At 43.4% G+C, this 17,478-nt stretch overlaps 1 protein-coding gene across 1 annotated transcript in view; it reads right to left on the reverse strand.

The window, feature by feature from the left end:
* Nucleotides 1-17,478, reverse strand: part of LOC123067473 (pathogen-related protein-like) — a 117,180-nt gene that overhangs the window by 30,072 nt on the left and 69,630 nt on the right. Inside the window, exons 4-5 of the mRNA XM_044490255.1 lie at nucleotides 1,349-1,659; nucleotides 1,128-1,253 (exon numbers count right to left, since the gene is read on the reverse strand). Of these exons, the coding sequence (XP_044346190.1) occupies nucleotides 1,128-1,253; nucleotides 1,349-1,659 (437 nt within the window). The remainder of the gene's footprint in view (nucleotides 1-1,127; nucleotides 1,254-1,348; nucleotides 1,660-17,478) is intronic.

Consider the following 17,478-nt stretch of genomic DNA (forward strand, 5'->3'; position numbering starts at 1 on the left):
TTGCACCCATCGTTCCTTTCCACTCTTCGGAGTAGTCCGCCGTTTGCATCGGAGTGGGGGCAAAGAGCCACCAGCGGTAGTACTACTGTTACCACCACTCATACTACTGCTCAAGGATGGGGCCTTGACTTTTCATGTCAGATTTTACGGTATAACCTCCGGGTCTCTAATGTGCTATCTGTTTTCCCCTGGAATACTAGCGGTTGTGGCAGCGGTAGTACAACCTTTCGGTGGTAGTACCGCTCCTACTACCATGGCCACCACCGTCCGTATCTCTGCTTTTCCCCCTGTTTCTCGTTCTCTCCTGAGATGCCCTCAGGGTGCGGTAGTACCGCTCCTGGAGCGGTAGTACCGCCCGTCTGCAGGCTGGGTGGTGGATAATGGTTGGTTTTGTCTTCCCACTATAAAAGGGGGTCTTCTTCCCCAAGAAGATTTTCCTCTTCCTCCCCCAAACTCCATTGTTGCTCCAAAGCTAATTTTTGCCCGATCTCTCTTCCTAGCCAATCAACCTTGTTGATTTTCTAGGATTGGTTGAGAAGGCCCGGATCTACACTTCCACCAAGAGATATTTGATTCCCCCACTAATCCCTTGCGGATCTTGTTACTCTTGGGTGTTTGAGCACCCTAAACGATTGAGATCACCTAGGAGCCACATTCCATTGTGGTGAAGCTCTGTGGTATTGTTGGGAGCCTCCAATCAAGTTGTGGAGATTGCCCCAACCTTGTTTGTAATGGTTTGGTTGCCGCCTTCAGGGGCACCACTAGTGGAATCACGACATCTCGCATTGTGTGAGGGCGTGAGGAGAATACGGTGGCCCTAGTGGCTTCTTGGGGAGCATTGTGCCTCCATACCGCTCCAATGGAGACGTACATCCCCCAAAGGGAAGGAACTTCGATAACACATCCTCATCTCCACCGGCTCTACTTGTGGTTATCTCTTCCCTTTACTTGCTATTGTTGTGATGCGTTCTTTGCTTGCACTTGTTGTTGTTGTTGTTGTTGTTGTTGTTGTTATTGTTGTTTCACCCCCCTCTAGTCAATCATATCGATCGTTTCAACCGCAAAAGAAAAAGTACAGTGATACTGCTAGTGACATGTTTCGTCAATTTTGCCGCTCTCTAGTTTACTCTCATCAGAGGGCAACCTAAAGCCGATGCAACAGCAGCAGAAGCAGGCGTGCTGAAGAAGCTCACGAGGAAGTTGCCACACTCGTAGAAGTACTCCGCCTTCTCCACCCACGTGTCCTCGTCAACCTATCATCACATTGTTGGAGAACCATGATGATGTTTTCTCGGTTACTGGCTTACCGTAAATATGAACTTTGAATGACAATGACACACAATTATACTGTGGAACTTATATGGAAGACGCAGACCCCAAAGAACTCGACCCTCTGGCCGTGTGGAGGGTGCCCCTTGAACGGCCCCTCCATGTAACCCCAGTGTCGGAACTTGAAGGCAACCCTCGGCGGGCCATTGTACACGTCTAGCACCTCAATGGCGAAGCCCCTGGGGAACGCCGTGAGGAACATCAACATGCCAGAATCGTCCGTCTCCTTGCCCGAGTTGTAGATGCGGTGCTTCGGTGACAGGGTGGTCGCCAGGAACGCGTTATAGCCACTGATGGCGATCACCTCCTCCCGTGTCAGAGGCTTCAGTCCTGCAAGTGGGCATGATTCGTTCCATTTTTGAGTGCCGCGTGCTACCTCTTGAGCATGCGTTGGTTTTTCCCTTGAAGATGAAAGGGTGATGCAGCAAAGTAGCGTAAGTATTTCCCTCAGTTTTTGAGAACCAAGGTATCAATCCAGTAGGAGGATCCTCAAAAGTGCCCCGTACCTACACAAACAAACAAGAACCTCGCAACCAACGCGATAAAGGGGTTGTCAATACCTTCACGTAACTTGCAAAAGTGAGATCTGATAGAGATAATATGATAAGATAAATATTTTCGGTATTTTTATGATATAGATTGGAAAGTAAAGATGCAAATAAAAGTAGATGGGAAACTTATATGATAAAAGATAGACCCGGGGGCCATAGGTTTCACTAGTGGCTTATCTCAAGATATCATAAGTATTATGGTGGGTGAACAAATTACTGTCGAGCAATTTATAGAAAAGTGCATAGTTATGAGATTATCTAGGCATGATCATGTATATAGGCATCACATCCGCAACAAGTAGATCGAAACGATTCTGCATCTCTACTATTACTCCACACATTGGCCGACTCCTGCCTGCATCTAGAGTATTAAGATCATGAAGAACAGAGTAACGCATTAAGAAAGATGACATGATGTAGAGGGATAAACTCAAGCAATATGATATAAACCCCATCTTTTTATCCTCGATGGCAACAATACAATACGTGCCTTGCTGCCCTTGCTGTCATCGGGAAAGGACATCGCAAGATTGAACCCAAAGCTAAGCACTTCTCCCGTTGCAAGAAAGATCAATCTAGTAGGCCAAACCAAACTGATAATTCGAAGAGACTTGCAAAGATAACCAATCATACATAAAAGAATTCAGAGAAGATTAAATTATTTCTCATAGATAAACATGATCATAAACCCACAATTCATCGGATCTCGACAAACACACTGCAAAAAGAGTTACATCAAATAGATCTCCAAGAAGATCGAGGAGAACATTGTATTGAGATTCAAAGAGAGAGAAGAAGCCATCTAGCTAATAACTATGGACCCGAAGGTCTGTGGTAAACTACACACAATTCATCGGGGAGGCCTTGGAGATGATGTAGAGGCCCTCCATGGTCGATTACCCCTCCGGCGGAGCGCCGGCGAAGGCTCCAAGATGGGATCTCGCGGATATAGAAGGTTGCGGCGGTGGAAATTGTTTTTCGTGGTGCTCCTGGATATTTTCGGGGTACGTGGATATATATAAGAGGAAGAAGTAGGTCGGTTGAGCCACGAGGGGCCCACGAGGGTGGGGGGCATGCCCACCCCCCTAGGGCGGGCCGGGCACCCTCGTGGCCGCCTCGTTTGCTGCTTGACGGCCACTCCAAGTCTCCTGGATTGCGTTTGTTCCAAAAAGATCGCTCCCGAAGGTTTCATTCCGTTTGGACTCCCTTTGATATTCCTTTTCTTTGAAACACTGAAATAGGCAAAAAAAACAGCAATTCGGGTTAGGGCTCCGGTTAGTAGGTTAGTCCCAAAAATGATATAAAAGTGTAAAGTAAAGCCCATAAACATCCAAAACGGGTAATATAATAGCATGGAACAAACAAAAATTATAGATACGTCGGAGACGTATCAAGCATCCCCAAGCTTAATTCCTGCTCGTCCTCGAGTAGGTAAATGATAAAAACAGAATTTTTGATGTGGAATGCTACCTAGCATAATTCTCAATGTAATTTTCTTTATTTTGGCATGAATGTTCAGATCCAAATGATTCAAAATAAAAGTTCATATTGACATAAGAAATAGTAATACTTCAAGCATACTAACAAAGCAATCACGTCTTCTCAAAATAACATGGCTAAAGAAAGCTATCCCTACAAAATCATATAGTTTGGCTATGCTCTATCTTCATCACACAAAGTATTTAATAATGCACAACCCCGATGACAAGCCAAGCAATTGTTTCATACTTTAGTATGCTCAAACTTTTTCAACTTTCACACAATACATGAGCGTGAGCCATGGACATAGCACTATATGTGGAATAGAATGATGGTTGTGGAGATGACAAAAAGAGAGAAGATAGTCTCACATCAACTAGGCATATCAACGGGCTATGGAGATGCCCATTAATAGATATAAATGTGAGTGAGTACAGATTGCCATGCAACGGATGCATTAGAGCTATAAGTGTATGAAAGCTCAACAAAAGAAACTAAGTGGGTGTGCATCCAACTTGCTTGCTCACGAAGACCTAAGGCATTTTGAGGAAGCACATCATTGGAATATACAAGCCAAGTTCTATAATGAAAAACTCCCACTAGTATATGAAAGTGACACCATAGGAGATTCTCTATCATGAAGATCATGGTGCTACTTTGAAGCACAAGTGTGGAAAAAGATAGTAACATTGTGTAACATCCCAAATCTATCATGAAGATCATGGTGCCCGCCGCCTCCCTCGCGCACGCGCCCGTGCCCGAGCCGGACTCCGCCGGAGTTCGGGACGCCCCTGCCACCGCGGCTTGCCCCCTCCCCCAAGCCGGCCCCACCCCGCCCTCTTTATATGCCGAACCGCCGACGCCCTCAACCCCTGCCTCTAGAAGCAGCAGCAGCCGCCGCAGCCCGCAGCAGCCGCCGCTACAGCAACCCGCGCCAGCGCCGCCGTCGTCGTGTTCCGCCATCGCCCCGTCTCGCTGGAGCCGCCGCCGGTCCCGATCCGATCCTCCCGCCGTTTTTTTGGTTTTTAGGTAAAAACCCTGGGTTTTTTAAAACCCTAGATTCGTTTTTTTAGATTAGATCGGTTCGGTTGTTCTGGTTTAGTTTAATAGCGGATGTTCGTTTGAACGTTCGTTTTAACGAACGGTGTGCACCCGTTAGCCGCACACAGCGAACGTTCGTTCGTTAGCCTGTTCGTCGGTTTTATTTTTCCAGGGTTTTTCCGCGATTATTTTCGATCGCGATTTCTTCCCTGATCTTCGTTTTAGTTTATCTTTTCGCTCGTTTATCGGAATCAGGCGATTCAAGCGCCCAGATCTTCGTCTTGAAGCCCTCTTTATGTTTAAACAACTTGAACAAGATTTTGATACTATAAAATTTGACTTTAGTCCAGATTAGTAAATGGATCTTGTTTCTTTTGCAGTTTGAGTTTCATTGCTTTGTTTGATTTGATTCTTTTTGCAAACCGGAGTTCTTAAGTTGAACTTTCTGGTTAGATCTCTTATTCAAGTTTTACCCATGCTTCTAGTTTGAGTACTTATGTATGTTATTGTTTGTTTGCGATAGAGTACCCGTAGTGCGAAGCGTGCTACTACGAGTCTCTAGGTTTTGCGGATCATCATCAAGGCAAGTAACACTTTGATCATATCCCTTTACTACCTAGTTTTTCTTGCATTAGATCAACCCTCAAATATTGCATGGTTAGGATCTGATTAATATGTGGGTTTTGGGAAGTAGATGATGAGGTAGAACCTATTGCCCTGTTTATTATCAAACCTTTGGGAGTTACTTCTACGTTGTGTTTATATTACTATGCTATGCTCATAGACGTGGTTTGAGTGAGTGTATCCATGACAGATGTGAGTATTGCTAATTAATGGTTAACTTAAGGTGGCTACTTTAATACACATCTGGGTGGATTGCTTGAGGCACCCTGGAGTACCCAGTGGTTGTCAGGACACCTGAAGAATCCAGTGTTGTCTAAGGATATCCCAGAGTACCCGTGTGATCATCCTACAGTCCGCCACCCAGGCTCAAAGGGATCATAAGATTATTCATTCTAGAAACTTCCATGTGCAGCCAAGCTATCATGGGCTCTAGCATAGTTGAGTATGTTGCATGACCTCTTTTAGTGGTGGGCTAGCAGATGTAGGGGAAAGTAGGTGTAACTCTCCACCCAGAGTAAAGAGTTATTGTTTCAGAAAGACTATGTCTCGAATCTCCGACCATGGATGTATTCGAGTCTTGTGGGGAAAAGTGCACAAACCTCTGCAGAGTGTACAAACTAATCATGGTTAGCCGTGTCCCCGGTTATGGATGTTTTGAGTATCTAGTTCTTGGATTATCATGTTGATCTCATCACTCTAAACTAATTTGATTGGGTTTAATGATGATGTTTAATTGGGATTGACTTGGAGGAACCTTCTCAATGTTTGACAACCACCATGATAGTTAAATAAAAGTTATTCCTTGGTGTAGGGAAAAATTGGCTTTATGCAAAACTATAACCATAGAGCTTTCCACCAGCCAAATATGCATGTAGTGATAGCATTCATTCTGTTAATTACACTATGTGTTACATTGCCAGCATATTCCATGTGCTGACCCGTTTCAGGCTGCAACGTTTCATGTTGCTGAATTTTCAGATGACGAGTAAGGTGCCATAGGTCGTTGTCTTTCACTCAGCCATGCCGTTGAAGTTGATGGACACACTTTATCTTCCAAGCCTTCCGCTGTTATCCATTCTAGATGGCCTTAAGCCATATAATTGTAATAAGTTCTCTTTTGAGACATTCGATGTAATAAGTGTGTGATTGCTACTCTGTTATAAACCCTTGAGTACTGTGCGTGTCAGCATTACCGATCCAGGGATGACACTGATGCACAGAGATCAGACTGTTTGAGGTTTGGTTGCTACAAGATGGTATCAGAGCACACGCTGACTGTAGGACACGACCACTAAGCTAAAGCCCAAGATCACTACTCTCTTCTCATTTTGACTCCTCTCCTTTTTTCTACTCTATAGGATGGCGGATGCAAGGAACAAGTTCAGACAACCGGATGAAGATACACCTTTTGGACGACACTTGAAGGAAGTTACTAGATACCTGAACATCGGAATACCAAGATTTACCGGGACCTACATCGCCACTTTACCAGAAGAGGAGCGTTGGATGATTCGAGTTCAAGTTCCAGGAAGGACGTTCATGCCAGTCACTGAGCCCATAGAGTTTTCCTTTGATGCACCAACCTGGAGTCTAGGAAAGAGCATGGCAGCCCACATCACTATGGGACGCATTGGAGAAATTTACCACAAGGATCTCAAGGATACTATCTACCAGATTTATGGGCGCCGAGATGAGCAATGGGAGATGATCAGCACCAGGAGGGACAGGTCTATTGCAGCTTTCATCCAGGAGTTAAACCAGCACATTCGTCGCCAGGAGAACCAGATGTGCACAGGCATAATAGATCTGAAGAAGGCAATGACAAGGATCACAGAGCTGGAGGAAGAACTCAAGTCTACACACGATGGATATGAGGAGGAAATGACGATACTCATGGAGAAGAATGATGATTTGACGAGGAAGCTAGGAGTATTCATGGGAGACCCCGCGCCAGGAGGAGAAGACGACGATTCCACTTGTCAGGTGAACTAAATCATCATCGACGACACCGACTCAGACCCCGATGATAGCGACGATGACTATGTTGATGAAGCTGGAGCAGATATCATGGAGTCTTCCACCGATTAAAACTTCTAGTCGACCACCATATTAGTAGTAGTATTCCCCCATGTATACAGTATAGTCCGAGCACTTTTGTAACGATAGTTAGATCGATGTATGCCCTTGTTTGAATTGATTGAAGTGATATGTTTGTGTTTATCTCTTGTGCATATGGGTAGTGTTTTCCCTCTAGATCTCATTCTATTCTGTTTTCTCATCTTTTCTAAACCCATCAGATGCCTCCAAGACGCGACAATGGATTTGCTTTTCCGCCGGAGCTCACTCAGTTGATCCAGCAGCAGAATACCCTGATGCAGCTACTAGTCCAGAACCAGAACTAGGGGAACAACAACAAAAACAACAACCCACCACCACCACCACCTGTTGATCACTTAGCCCGTTTTCTAAGGCTAAATCTGCCGGTGTTCTCCAGTAGCACCGAGCCGATAGTTGCAGATGATTGGCTCCACAAGATTGGAAGGGAGTTGAGCACTACAGGATGCACAGACGCGGAGAGAGTGCGTTTTGCGCACATCAGCTTGATGGACCCGCAACATCATGGTCGGAGAATTTCACAGCCACTTACCCCACCGACACTGTCACATGGGACCAGTTTCAGCAGGCTTTTCGCACTGCCCATGTTTCAACAGGAGCAATGGCCATGAAGAAGCGCGAGTTTCGCAACTTGCACCAAGGAGAACGCACAGTGGGCCAGTATGTGGATGATTTTAGTAAGTTAGCATGTTATGCCCCGGATGACGTTGCTACGGATGCAGCTAAGCAGGAGAAGTTTCTGGAAGGACTGAATGATGAGCTGAGCATGTAGTTGATGGTGGCAACCTTCAACAACTACCATGAGTTGGTAGATAGAGCTCTCATGATTGAAGGGAAGCAGCAGCAGATTGACAACCGCAAGAGGAAGTATGGACAAGGGAAGTACAATTCAGGAGCTCAGCAGAGGCCCCGTTTTACCCCAAACTCGGGAGGACACATTCACCATAACCATGGAGGCCATAATTCCAATGGAGGGAGTTCCCACAACCATAGTGGCCCCAAGAATGGGAATGGGAATGGAGGAAGCAACGGCCAGAACCGTTCCAACCCAGCAACAACCGCCAAGAAGGATCTAAGTCACATTACTTGTTTCAAGTGCGGGAAGAATGGACATTACGCCATGGAGTGTTCTGAAGCTAAGAATGGAAATGTCAATGGAAGCTCTGGGAAGAAGCCCAACCCTTTCAACAGGGGACAAGTGAACCGCGTTAACATGGAGGAGGTTGAAGCGCAACCAGATGCAGTAATAGGTAAGTTTTTGGTTAAGTCATTTACTGCAATCATTCTTTTTGATACTCGTGCATCACATTCATACATATCAAGGGGATTTGTGGATAAGTATAAGTTTTCCACCAAAGTTCTTAGAACACCGATGTTAATAAGTTTGCCAGGAGCAGAACATATGGCAAGCCAAGGATGTTTTCAGATGCCATTGACCATAGGTAGGCATGTTTTCCCCTCAGACCTGATAATTTTGGAGTCGCAAGGTTTGGATGTGATTTTGGGTATGGATTGGCTATAGATGTATGGAGGGAACATGGATTGCGCCAGTAAGTCGATTATGCTCACCACCCCAAAAGGAAGAAGGATTAAGTATGTATCCCGACATGTGCCGAAGAGGACTCAAGTGAATTCCTTATCAGGAGTTGTACAGGAGGAAGTACCGGTGGTGAAGGATTTCCCTGATGTATTTCCAGAAGAGTTGCCAGGCATGCCACCGGATAGAGACATTGAGTTTTTGATTGAGCTTTTTTCAGGCACAGGGCCAATATCTAAGAAACCGTACAGGATGCCCGCAAAGGATTTGGAGGAAATTAAGAAGCAGATTAAGGAGTTACTAGATAAAGTCTATATTCGCCCAAGTTCATCACCTTGGGGATCACCAGTGCTTCAAGTGGAGAAGAAGGATGGATCGTTGAGGATGGTTGTTGATTATCGTGGATTGAATAAAGTGACAATCAAGAACAAGTACCCACTACCGATGATCAATGATTTGTTTGACCAGTTGCAAGGAGCGAAAGTATTTTCCAAGATCGATCTGCGATCAGGATACCACCAGCTGAAGATTCGAGAGCAGGATATACCTAAGACAGCTTTTACCACTAGGTGCGGGCTATATGAGTATACAGTTATGTCACTTGGTCTGACTAACGCACCTGCCTATTTCATGAACATGATGAATAAAGTGTTTATGGAGTTTTTGAATAAGTTCTTCATCGTGTTCATTGATGACATATTGGTCTACTCAAATAATGAAGAGGAGCATAAGGAGCATTTGTGTTTGGTACTTGGGAAGCTCAGAGAACATCAGTTATATGCCAAGTTCAGCAAGTGTGAGTTTTGGTTGAAGGAAGTTGGATTCCTCAGACATGTTATATCCTGAGAAGGAATAGCAGTAGACCCCACCAAGGTTGTCACTGTGAAAAATTGGGAAGCACCCATGTCAGTTGGAGAGATCCGGAGTTTTCTGGGACTCGCAGGATACTACAGGAGGTTCATTGAGAATTTCTCAAAGATTGCAAAGCCCATGACGGAGTTGTTGAAGAAGGGCACCAAGTTCAAATGGACTGAGGAATGTGAGGCCAGTTTTCAGGAGTTAAAGAAACGTTTGGTTACAGCCCCAGTGTTGATTCTTCCAGATCAACACAAGGATTATCAAGTGTATTGCGATGCTTCTCGTCAAGGACTTGGAGGAGTGCTTATGCAGGAGGGAAGAGTTGTTTCATATGCCTCACGACAGCTTAAACCCCATGAGTTGAATTATGCTACACACGATTTGGAGTTAGCAGCCGTAGTGCATGCGTTGAAGACATGGAGACATTTTCTCATCGGAAACCATTGTGAGGTGTACACGGATCACAAGAGTTTGAAGTATATCTTCACGCAGAAGGAGTTAAATCTCAGGCAGAGGAGATGGTTGGAGCTCATCAAGGATTATGATATGAGGTTGCACTATCATCCGGGAAAGGCTAACGTAGTAGCTGATGCGTTGAGCTGCAAGAGTCATGTCAATAGACTCATGACCGGAGAATTATCCAAGGATTTAGCAGAGGATCTTCGCGAGCTAAGTTGGGAGATAGTTCCGAGAGGCTATGTAGCATCATTGGAAATTTAGTCTACTTTGATGGATAAGATCAGAGAAGCCCAAAAGACGGAAAAGGAGATTGCCGAGATAAAGGAAAGGATGAGCAAAGGAAAGGCTAAAGGATTTCGTGAGGATGAGCATGATACCCTAGGGTTTGAGGACCGCGTATATGTGCCTAATGACCCGGAGATCAGGAAGTTGATTCTGCAGGAGGCCCATGATTTGCCGTATTCGATTCACCCAGGAAACACCAAGATGTATCTAGATTTGAAGGACAGTTTCTGGTGGACCGTAATGAAGAAGGATATTGAGGAGTATGTAGAAGTTTGTGATGTATGTCAGAGAGTGAAGGTAGAGCATCAGAAGCCAACAGGATTGCTACAGCCATTGCCGATACCCGAATGGAAGTGGGATAAGCTAGGCATGGATTTTATCACAGGATTGCCCAGGACTTGTTTAGGCTATGACTCGATATGGGTTGTAGTCGATCGTTTGACGAAGGTAGCTCATTTCATCCAAGTGAAGACCACTTACACCAGTGCTAAGTTAGCCAAGATATACATGAACAAGACCGTATGTCTGCATGGAGTTCCGAGGACCGTTGTATCAGATAGAGGAACCCAGTTTACCTCAAAGTTCTGGAATCCGTTGCATGAGACTTTGGGTACCAGGCTAGAATACAGTACAACCTTTCATCCACAGACAGATGGATAGACTGAGAGAGTCAATCAGATTCTGGAGGACATGTTGAGAGCTTGTGCGCTAGATTATGGATCTAGTTGGGATGACAATTTGCCATATGCAGAGTTCTCTTACAACAACAACAACTATCAAGCCAGTTTGAAGATGGCCCCTTTCGAAGCTTTGTATGGAAGGAGGTGCAGGACACCGTTGTTGTGGGATGAAGTTGGAGACCGTCAGTTGTTTGGACCAGATTTGATTAAAGAGTCCGAAGTGAAGGTTAAGTTGATTCGCGATGGACTCAAGGTAGCCCAGTCCAGGCAGAAGAGCTATGCGGATTCTAAACGCAAGGAGACAAATTATGAAGTTGGAGATAGAGTGTATCTTCGTGTGTCCCACTACTAGGAGTTAAACGTTTTGGAGTTAAGGGAAAGTTAGCACCACGCTTTGTGGGACCATACAAAGTTTTGGAGCGTATGGGAGAAGTTGCTTACAAGTTGGAATTGCCAGAGGGATTGTCAGGAGTTCATGATGTGTTTCACGTTTCCTAGTTGAAGAAATGCCATGCAGAGATGGCTGATATCCCTCTGAGAGATACAGTGCCCCTGGAAGCAATTTCAGTTGGATAGTGATCTGACATATGAGGAGTAACCAGTCAAGATTCTCGAGTTTGCCAGCCGAGTTACTCGCAACAAGGTTATAAAGTTTTGCAGAGTTTAGTGGAGCCACCATACAGAGGATGAAGCCACCCGGGAACGAGAGGAAGACCTACGGAAGGACCACCCACACCTATTTTCTAGCCAACCCGAATCTCGAGGGCAAGATTCATCTTAAGGGGGTAGGTTTGTAACATCCCAAATTTCCAATGTGGAATGTTATACTTAGATCATTCATGCATATCATATTTTATTGCATTTCGTTTCGCGATCCTCGAAATTCTAAGCAACTCAAGGACCCACGGAGAGAGTTGGTGATTTCATCGTTTTCATATTTGAATTTTTCTCAAATATCAAAACAAGGATCATTTTGGTTTTAATTAATTTTCTCTTCAAAAATATTTCATATTAAAAATATATGAGAGGAGATAATATGACTTCTCCAAAATAAATGAAATATTGGAGGAAAAATATTAAAATCAAATAAATTGTTTTATTCGGATTTTTATTGTAATTTTATTTGAAGTAGAAAAAATATGCATAATTAAAAGTGCATTTTAGGCCAAGAAAATGTTCATCCTGTTCTAAATACTTTATTTAGATGGTGAAAATTTGTTCTGGTATTTTTAGATTTTTATTCTATTTTCTAGGATTTGTTTTATTTAGGTGAAATCTATTTAAAAAAAGTCAGCACCCGACTGGGCCGACGGCCCAGCCAAGCTAGGCCAAGCCCGCGCTGCCCGCCGCCTCCCTCGCGCACGCGCCCGTGCCCGAGCCGGACTCTGCCGGAGTCCGGGACGTCCCCGCCGCCGCGGGTTGCCCCCTCCCCCAAGCCGGCCCGGCCCGCCCCCTTTACATGTTGAACCACCGCCGCTCTCATCCCCCGCCTCGCCCCGCCTCCAGAAGCAGCAGCAGCAGTCGCAGCCCGCAACAGTCGCCGCCAAGCCGCCAGCGCTGCCGCCGCCGCGTTCCGCCGTCGCCCCGAAGCGCCCCGCCTTGCCAGAGCCGCCGCCGGAGCCGCCGGTCCCGAGCTGATCCGCCCACCGGGTTTTTTTGGTTTTTAGGTAAAAACCCCAGTTTTTTTAAACCCTAGATTCCTTTTTTTAGATTAGATCGGTTCGGTTTTTCCGGTTTAGTTTAAAAGCGGACGTTCATCCGTACGTTCGTTTTAACGAATGGTGTTCACCCGTTAGCCGCAGACAGCAAACGTTCGTTCGTTAGCCTGTTCGTCAGTTTTTCTTTTTCCAGGGCTGTTCCGCGATTATTTTCGATCGCGATTTCTCCCCTGATCTTTGTCTTAGTTTATCTTTTCGCTCGTTTATCGGAACCAGGCGATTCAAGCGCCCAGATCTTCGTCTCGAAGCCCTCTTTCTATTTGAATAACTTGAACAAGTTTTTGGTACTGTAAAATGTGACTTTAGTCCAGATTAGTAAACATATCTTGTTTCTTTTGCAGTTTGAGTTTCATTGCTTCGTTTGATTTGGTTCTTTTTGCAAACCGGAGTCCTTAAGTTGAACTTTCTGGTTAGATCTCTTATTTGAGTTTACCTGTGCTTCTAGTTTGAGTGCTTATGTATGTTATTGTTTGTTTGTGATAGAGTACCCGGAGTGCGAAGCGTGCTATTACGAGTCTCTAGGTTTTGCGGATCATCAGCAAGGCAATAACACTTTGATCATATCCCTTTACTACCCAGTTTTTATTGCATTAGGACAACCCTCAAACATTGCATGGTTTGGATTTGATTAATATGTGGGTTTTGGGAAGTAGATGATGAGGTAGAACCTATTGCCCTGTTTATTATCAAACCTTTGGGAGTTACTTCTACGTTGTGTTTATATTACTATGCTATGCTCGTAGAGATGGTTTGGGTGAGTGTATCCATGACAGATGTGAGTATTTCTAACTAATGGTTAACTTTAGGTGGCTACTTTAATACACATCTGGGTGGATTGCTTGAGGCACCCTGGAGTACCCAGTGGTTGTCAGGGCACCTTGAGAATCTAGTGTTGTCCAAGGATATCCCGGAGTACCCGTGTGATCATCCTACGGTCCGCCACCCAGGCTCAAAGGGATCATAAGATTATTCATGCTAGAAACTTTCGTGTGCAGCCACAAGATATTATAGGCTCTTGCATAGTTGAGTATGTTGCATGACCTCTTTCAGTGGTGGGCTAGCAGATGCAGGGGAAAGTAGGTGTAACTGTCCACCCAGAGTAAAGAGTTATTGTTTCAGAAAGACTATGTCCCGAATCTCCGACCATGGATGTATTCGAGTCTTGTGTGGAAAAGTGCGCAAACCTCTGCAGAGTGTACAAACTAATCATGGTTAGCCGTGTCCCCGGTGATGGACGTTTTGAGTATCTGGTTCTTGGATTATCATGTTGATCTCATCACTCTAAACTAACTTGATTGGATTTAGTGATGATGTTTAATTGGGATTAAGTTGGAGGAACCTTCTCAATGTTTAACAACCACCATGATAGTTCAATAAAATTTATTTCTTTGTTGTAGGGAAAAATTGGCTTTATGCAAAACTATAACCATAGAGCTTTCCACCAGCCAAATATGCATGTAGTGATAGCATTCATTATGTTCATTACTCTATATGTTACATTGCCAGCATATTCCATGTGCTGACCCGTTTCGGGCTGCAATGTTTCATGTTGCAGACTTTTCAGACGACGAGTAAGGTGCCATAGGTCGTTGCCTTTCACTCAGCCATGCCATTGGAGTTGATGGACTCACTTTATCTTCCAAGCCTTCCGCTGTTATCCATTCTAGATGGCCTTAAGCCATATTATTGTAATAAGTTCTCTTTTGAGACATTCGATGTAATAAGTGTGTGATTGCTACTCTATTATAAATCCTCGAGTACTGTGCGTGTTAGCATTACCGATCCAGGGATGACATTGATGCACAGAGATCAGACTGTTTGGGGTCTGGTCGCTACACATTGTCCCTTCTCTCTTTTTCTCTCATTTTATTTATTTATTTTTCTTTCTCTTTTTTTCTTTTCTCTTTTTTTTCCTTTTTTTATTTGGTGGGCTTCTTTGGCCTCTTTTTTTATTTGGGCCTCTTTGGCCTCTTTTATTTTTATAAAGTCCGAAGTCTCATCCCGACTTGTGGGGGAATCATAGTCTCCATCATCCTTTCCTCACTTGGGACAATGCTCTAATAATGAAGATTGTCGCACGTTTATTTACTTACAACTCAAGAATTATAACTCAATACTTAGAACAAAATATGACTCTACATGAATGCCTCTGGCGGTGTACCGGGATATGCAATGAATCAAGAGTGACATGTATGAAAGAATTATGAAGGTGGCCTTGCCACAAATACGATGTCAACTACATGATTATGCAAAAAGCAATACGACAATGATGGAGCGTGTCATAATAAACGGAACGATGGAAAGTTGCATGGCAATATATCTCGGAATGGCTATGGAAATGCCATAATAGGTAGGTATGGTGGCTGTTTTGAGGAAGGTATATGGTGTGTGTATGGTACTGGCGAAAGTTGCACGGCACAAGAGAGGCTAGCATTGGTGGAAGGGTGAGATACGTATAATCCATGGACTCAACACTAGTCATAAAGAACTCATATACTTATTGCAAAAATCTACAAGTCATGGAAAAAAAGTACTACGCGCATGCTCCTAGGGGATAGATTGGTAGGAAAATACCATCGCTCATCCCCGACCGCCACTCATAAGGAAGACAATCAATAAATAAATTATGCTCCAACTTCATCACAAAGCGGTTCACCATAAGTGCATGCTATGGGAATCACAAACTTCAACACAAGTATTCCTCAACTTCATAATTACTCCACTAGCATGACTCTAATATCACCATCCTCATATCTCAAAACAATTATCAAGCATCAAATTGATGATAGCATCCAATTCACTTTCTATGATAGTTTTTATTATACCCAACTTGGATGCCCATCAATATAGGACCAAATTTATAATGATAGCAAATACCATGCTGTTCTAAAAGACTCTCAAAATGATATAAGTGAAGCATGAGAGATCAACAATTTCTACAAAATTAAACCACCGTCGTGCTCTAAAAGATATAAGTGAAGCACTAGAGCAAAAATTATCTAGGTCAAAAGATATAAGTGAAGCACATAGAGTATTCTAGTAAATTCCAAATCAAGTGTGTCTCTCCCAAAAGGTGTGTACAGAAAGGATGATTGTGGTAAAATAAAAATCGAAGACTCATATCATACAAGATGCTCCAAGCAAAACACATATCATGTGGTGAATAAAAATATAGCTCCAAGTAAAGTTACCGATAGACGAAGACGAAAGAGGGGATGCCTTCAGGGGCATCCACAAGCTTAGGCTTTTGGTTGTCCTTGAATATCTTGGGGTGCCATGGGCATCCCCAAGCTTGGGCTCTTGCCACTCCTTATTCCATAGTCCATCAAATCTTTACCCAAAACTTGAAAACTTCACAACACAAAACTCAACAGGAAATCTCATAAGCTCCGTTAGTGCAAGAAAGAAAAACCACCACATAAGGTACTCTAATGAAATCATTCTTTATTTATATTGGTGTTAAACCTACTGTATTCCAACTTCTCTATGGTTCATACCCCCCGATACTAGCCATAGATGCATCAAAATAAGCAAACAACACACGAAAAACAGAATCTGTCAAAAATAGAACAGTCTGTAGCAATCTGTAACTTTAGAATACTTATAGACCTATAAAACTCCTACAAAAATAGGAAGTCCTGGGAAATTTGTCTATGGATCTACTGAAAAAAGAATCAAGGCAAAAACACGTTTCTGTGATATACTAAAATTATTCTCGTGTGCGCAAAAGTTTCTGTTTTTCAGCAGAATCAAATTAACTATCACCGTAGGTTATCCTATAGGTTCTACTTGGCACAAACACTAAATAAAACATAAAACCACATCTAAACAGAAGCTAGATGAAATATTTATTACTAAAGAGAAGCAAAAAGGAAGGAACAAAAATGAAATTGGGTTGCCTCCAACAAGCGCTATCGTTTAACGCCCCTAGCTAGGCATAAAAGCGAGAATAGATCTAAGTATTGCCATCTTTGGTATTCAACTCATCAATAGAGCACTTATAACTTTTAGAAGTTTCTTTCTTTTTAGCAATGATTAAACTCCTAGGCAAGAAATGAAGAAATTCATTTGAAGCAAAAGGTTCCTTTATGATAGAGAGACAATTGGGGTGAACACTTATTGATTTGAGATCCGCATTTTCCTTACTAGAAGATTCACCCTTGTTTTTAGGAACATAAATAAATTTGGCAGTTTTGGTAGCAGGAGTTGGAGTATTTTGCATGGATGAAAAGGCTGACCCTAAGTTGGTAATAATATCCTCACGTTTACCGATTCTTGTAGAATCTAGATCTATTCTTTCGTTAACTATAGGTTCTTTCTCTTTAAAAAAATTCAAAGTAACTCCAACCCTAGATCCATATTGGGTAATTTGGTTATGGATCTTTTTATCCAAATTTTCAATCAACTCAACAGTGGCAACTTTATTTTCAATAATTTCAAGCCTTTGCATCACATGTTCTAGAGTTAAAATAGTCCCATTAACCAAGAGGGGAGGTGGACCAAACAAATCCAACATAGCATTATAAGCATCAAAGGTATGGCTATCCAAAAAATTCCCTCTGGTAATGGTATCAAGAATGCATCTATTCCAAGGAGTAATGCCTACATAAAAATTGCGAAGAAGAACGGAAGTAGAAAGCTTCCTGTAGATCTATTTTGAGCCTTGCAAATTCTATGCCAAGCATCTTTTAGATTTTCTCCATCCCTTTGCTTAAAGTTAAGAACTTCATGTTCGGGAGTAATAACGAGGATAGGACGACTAGCCATAACGAAGAGCACACAAGAGACAAGCGAAAGAGAGG

This window comes from Triticum aestivum, chromosome 3B, assembly GCF_018294505.1.
Source record: "Triticum aestivum cultivar Chinese Spring chromosome 3B, IWGSC CS RefSeq v2.1, whole genome shotgun sequence".
In the NCBI taxonomy this organism is placed as follows: domain Eukaryota; kingdom Viridiplantae; phylum Streptophyta; class Magnoliopsida; order Poales; family Poaceae; genus Triticum; species Triticum aestivum.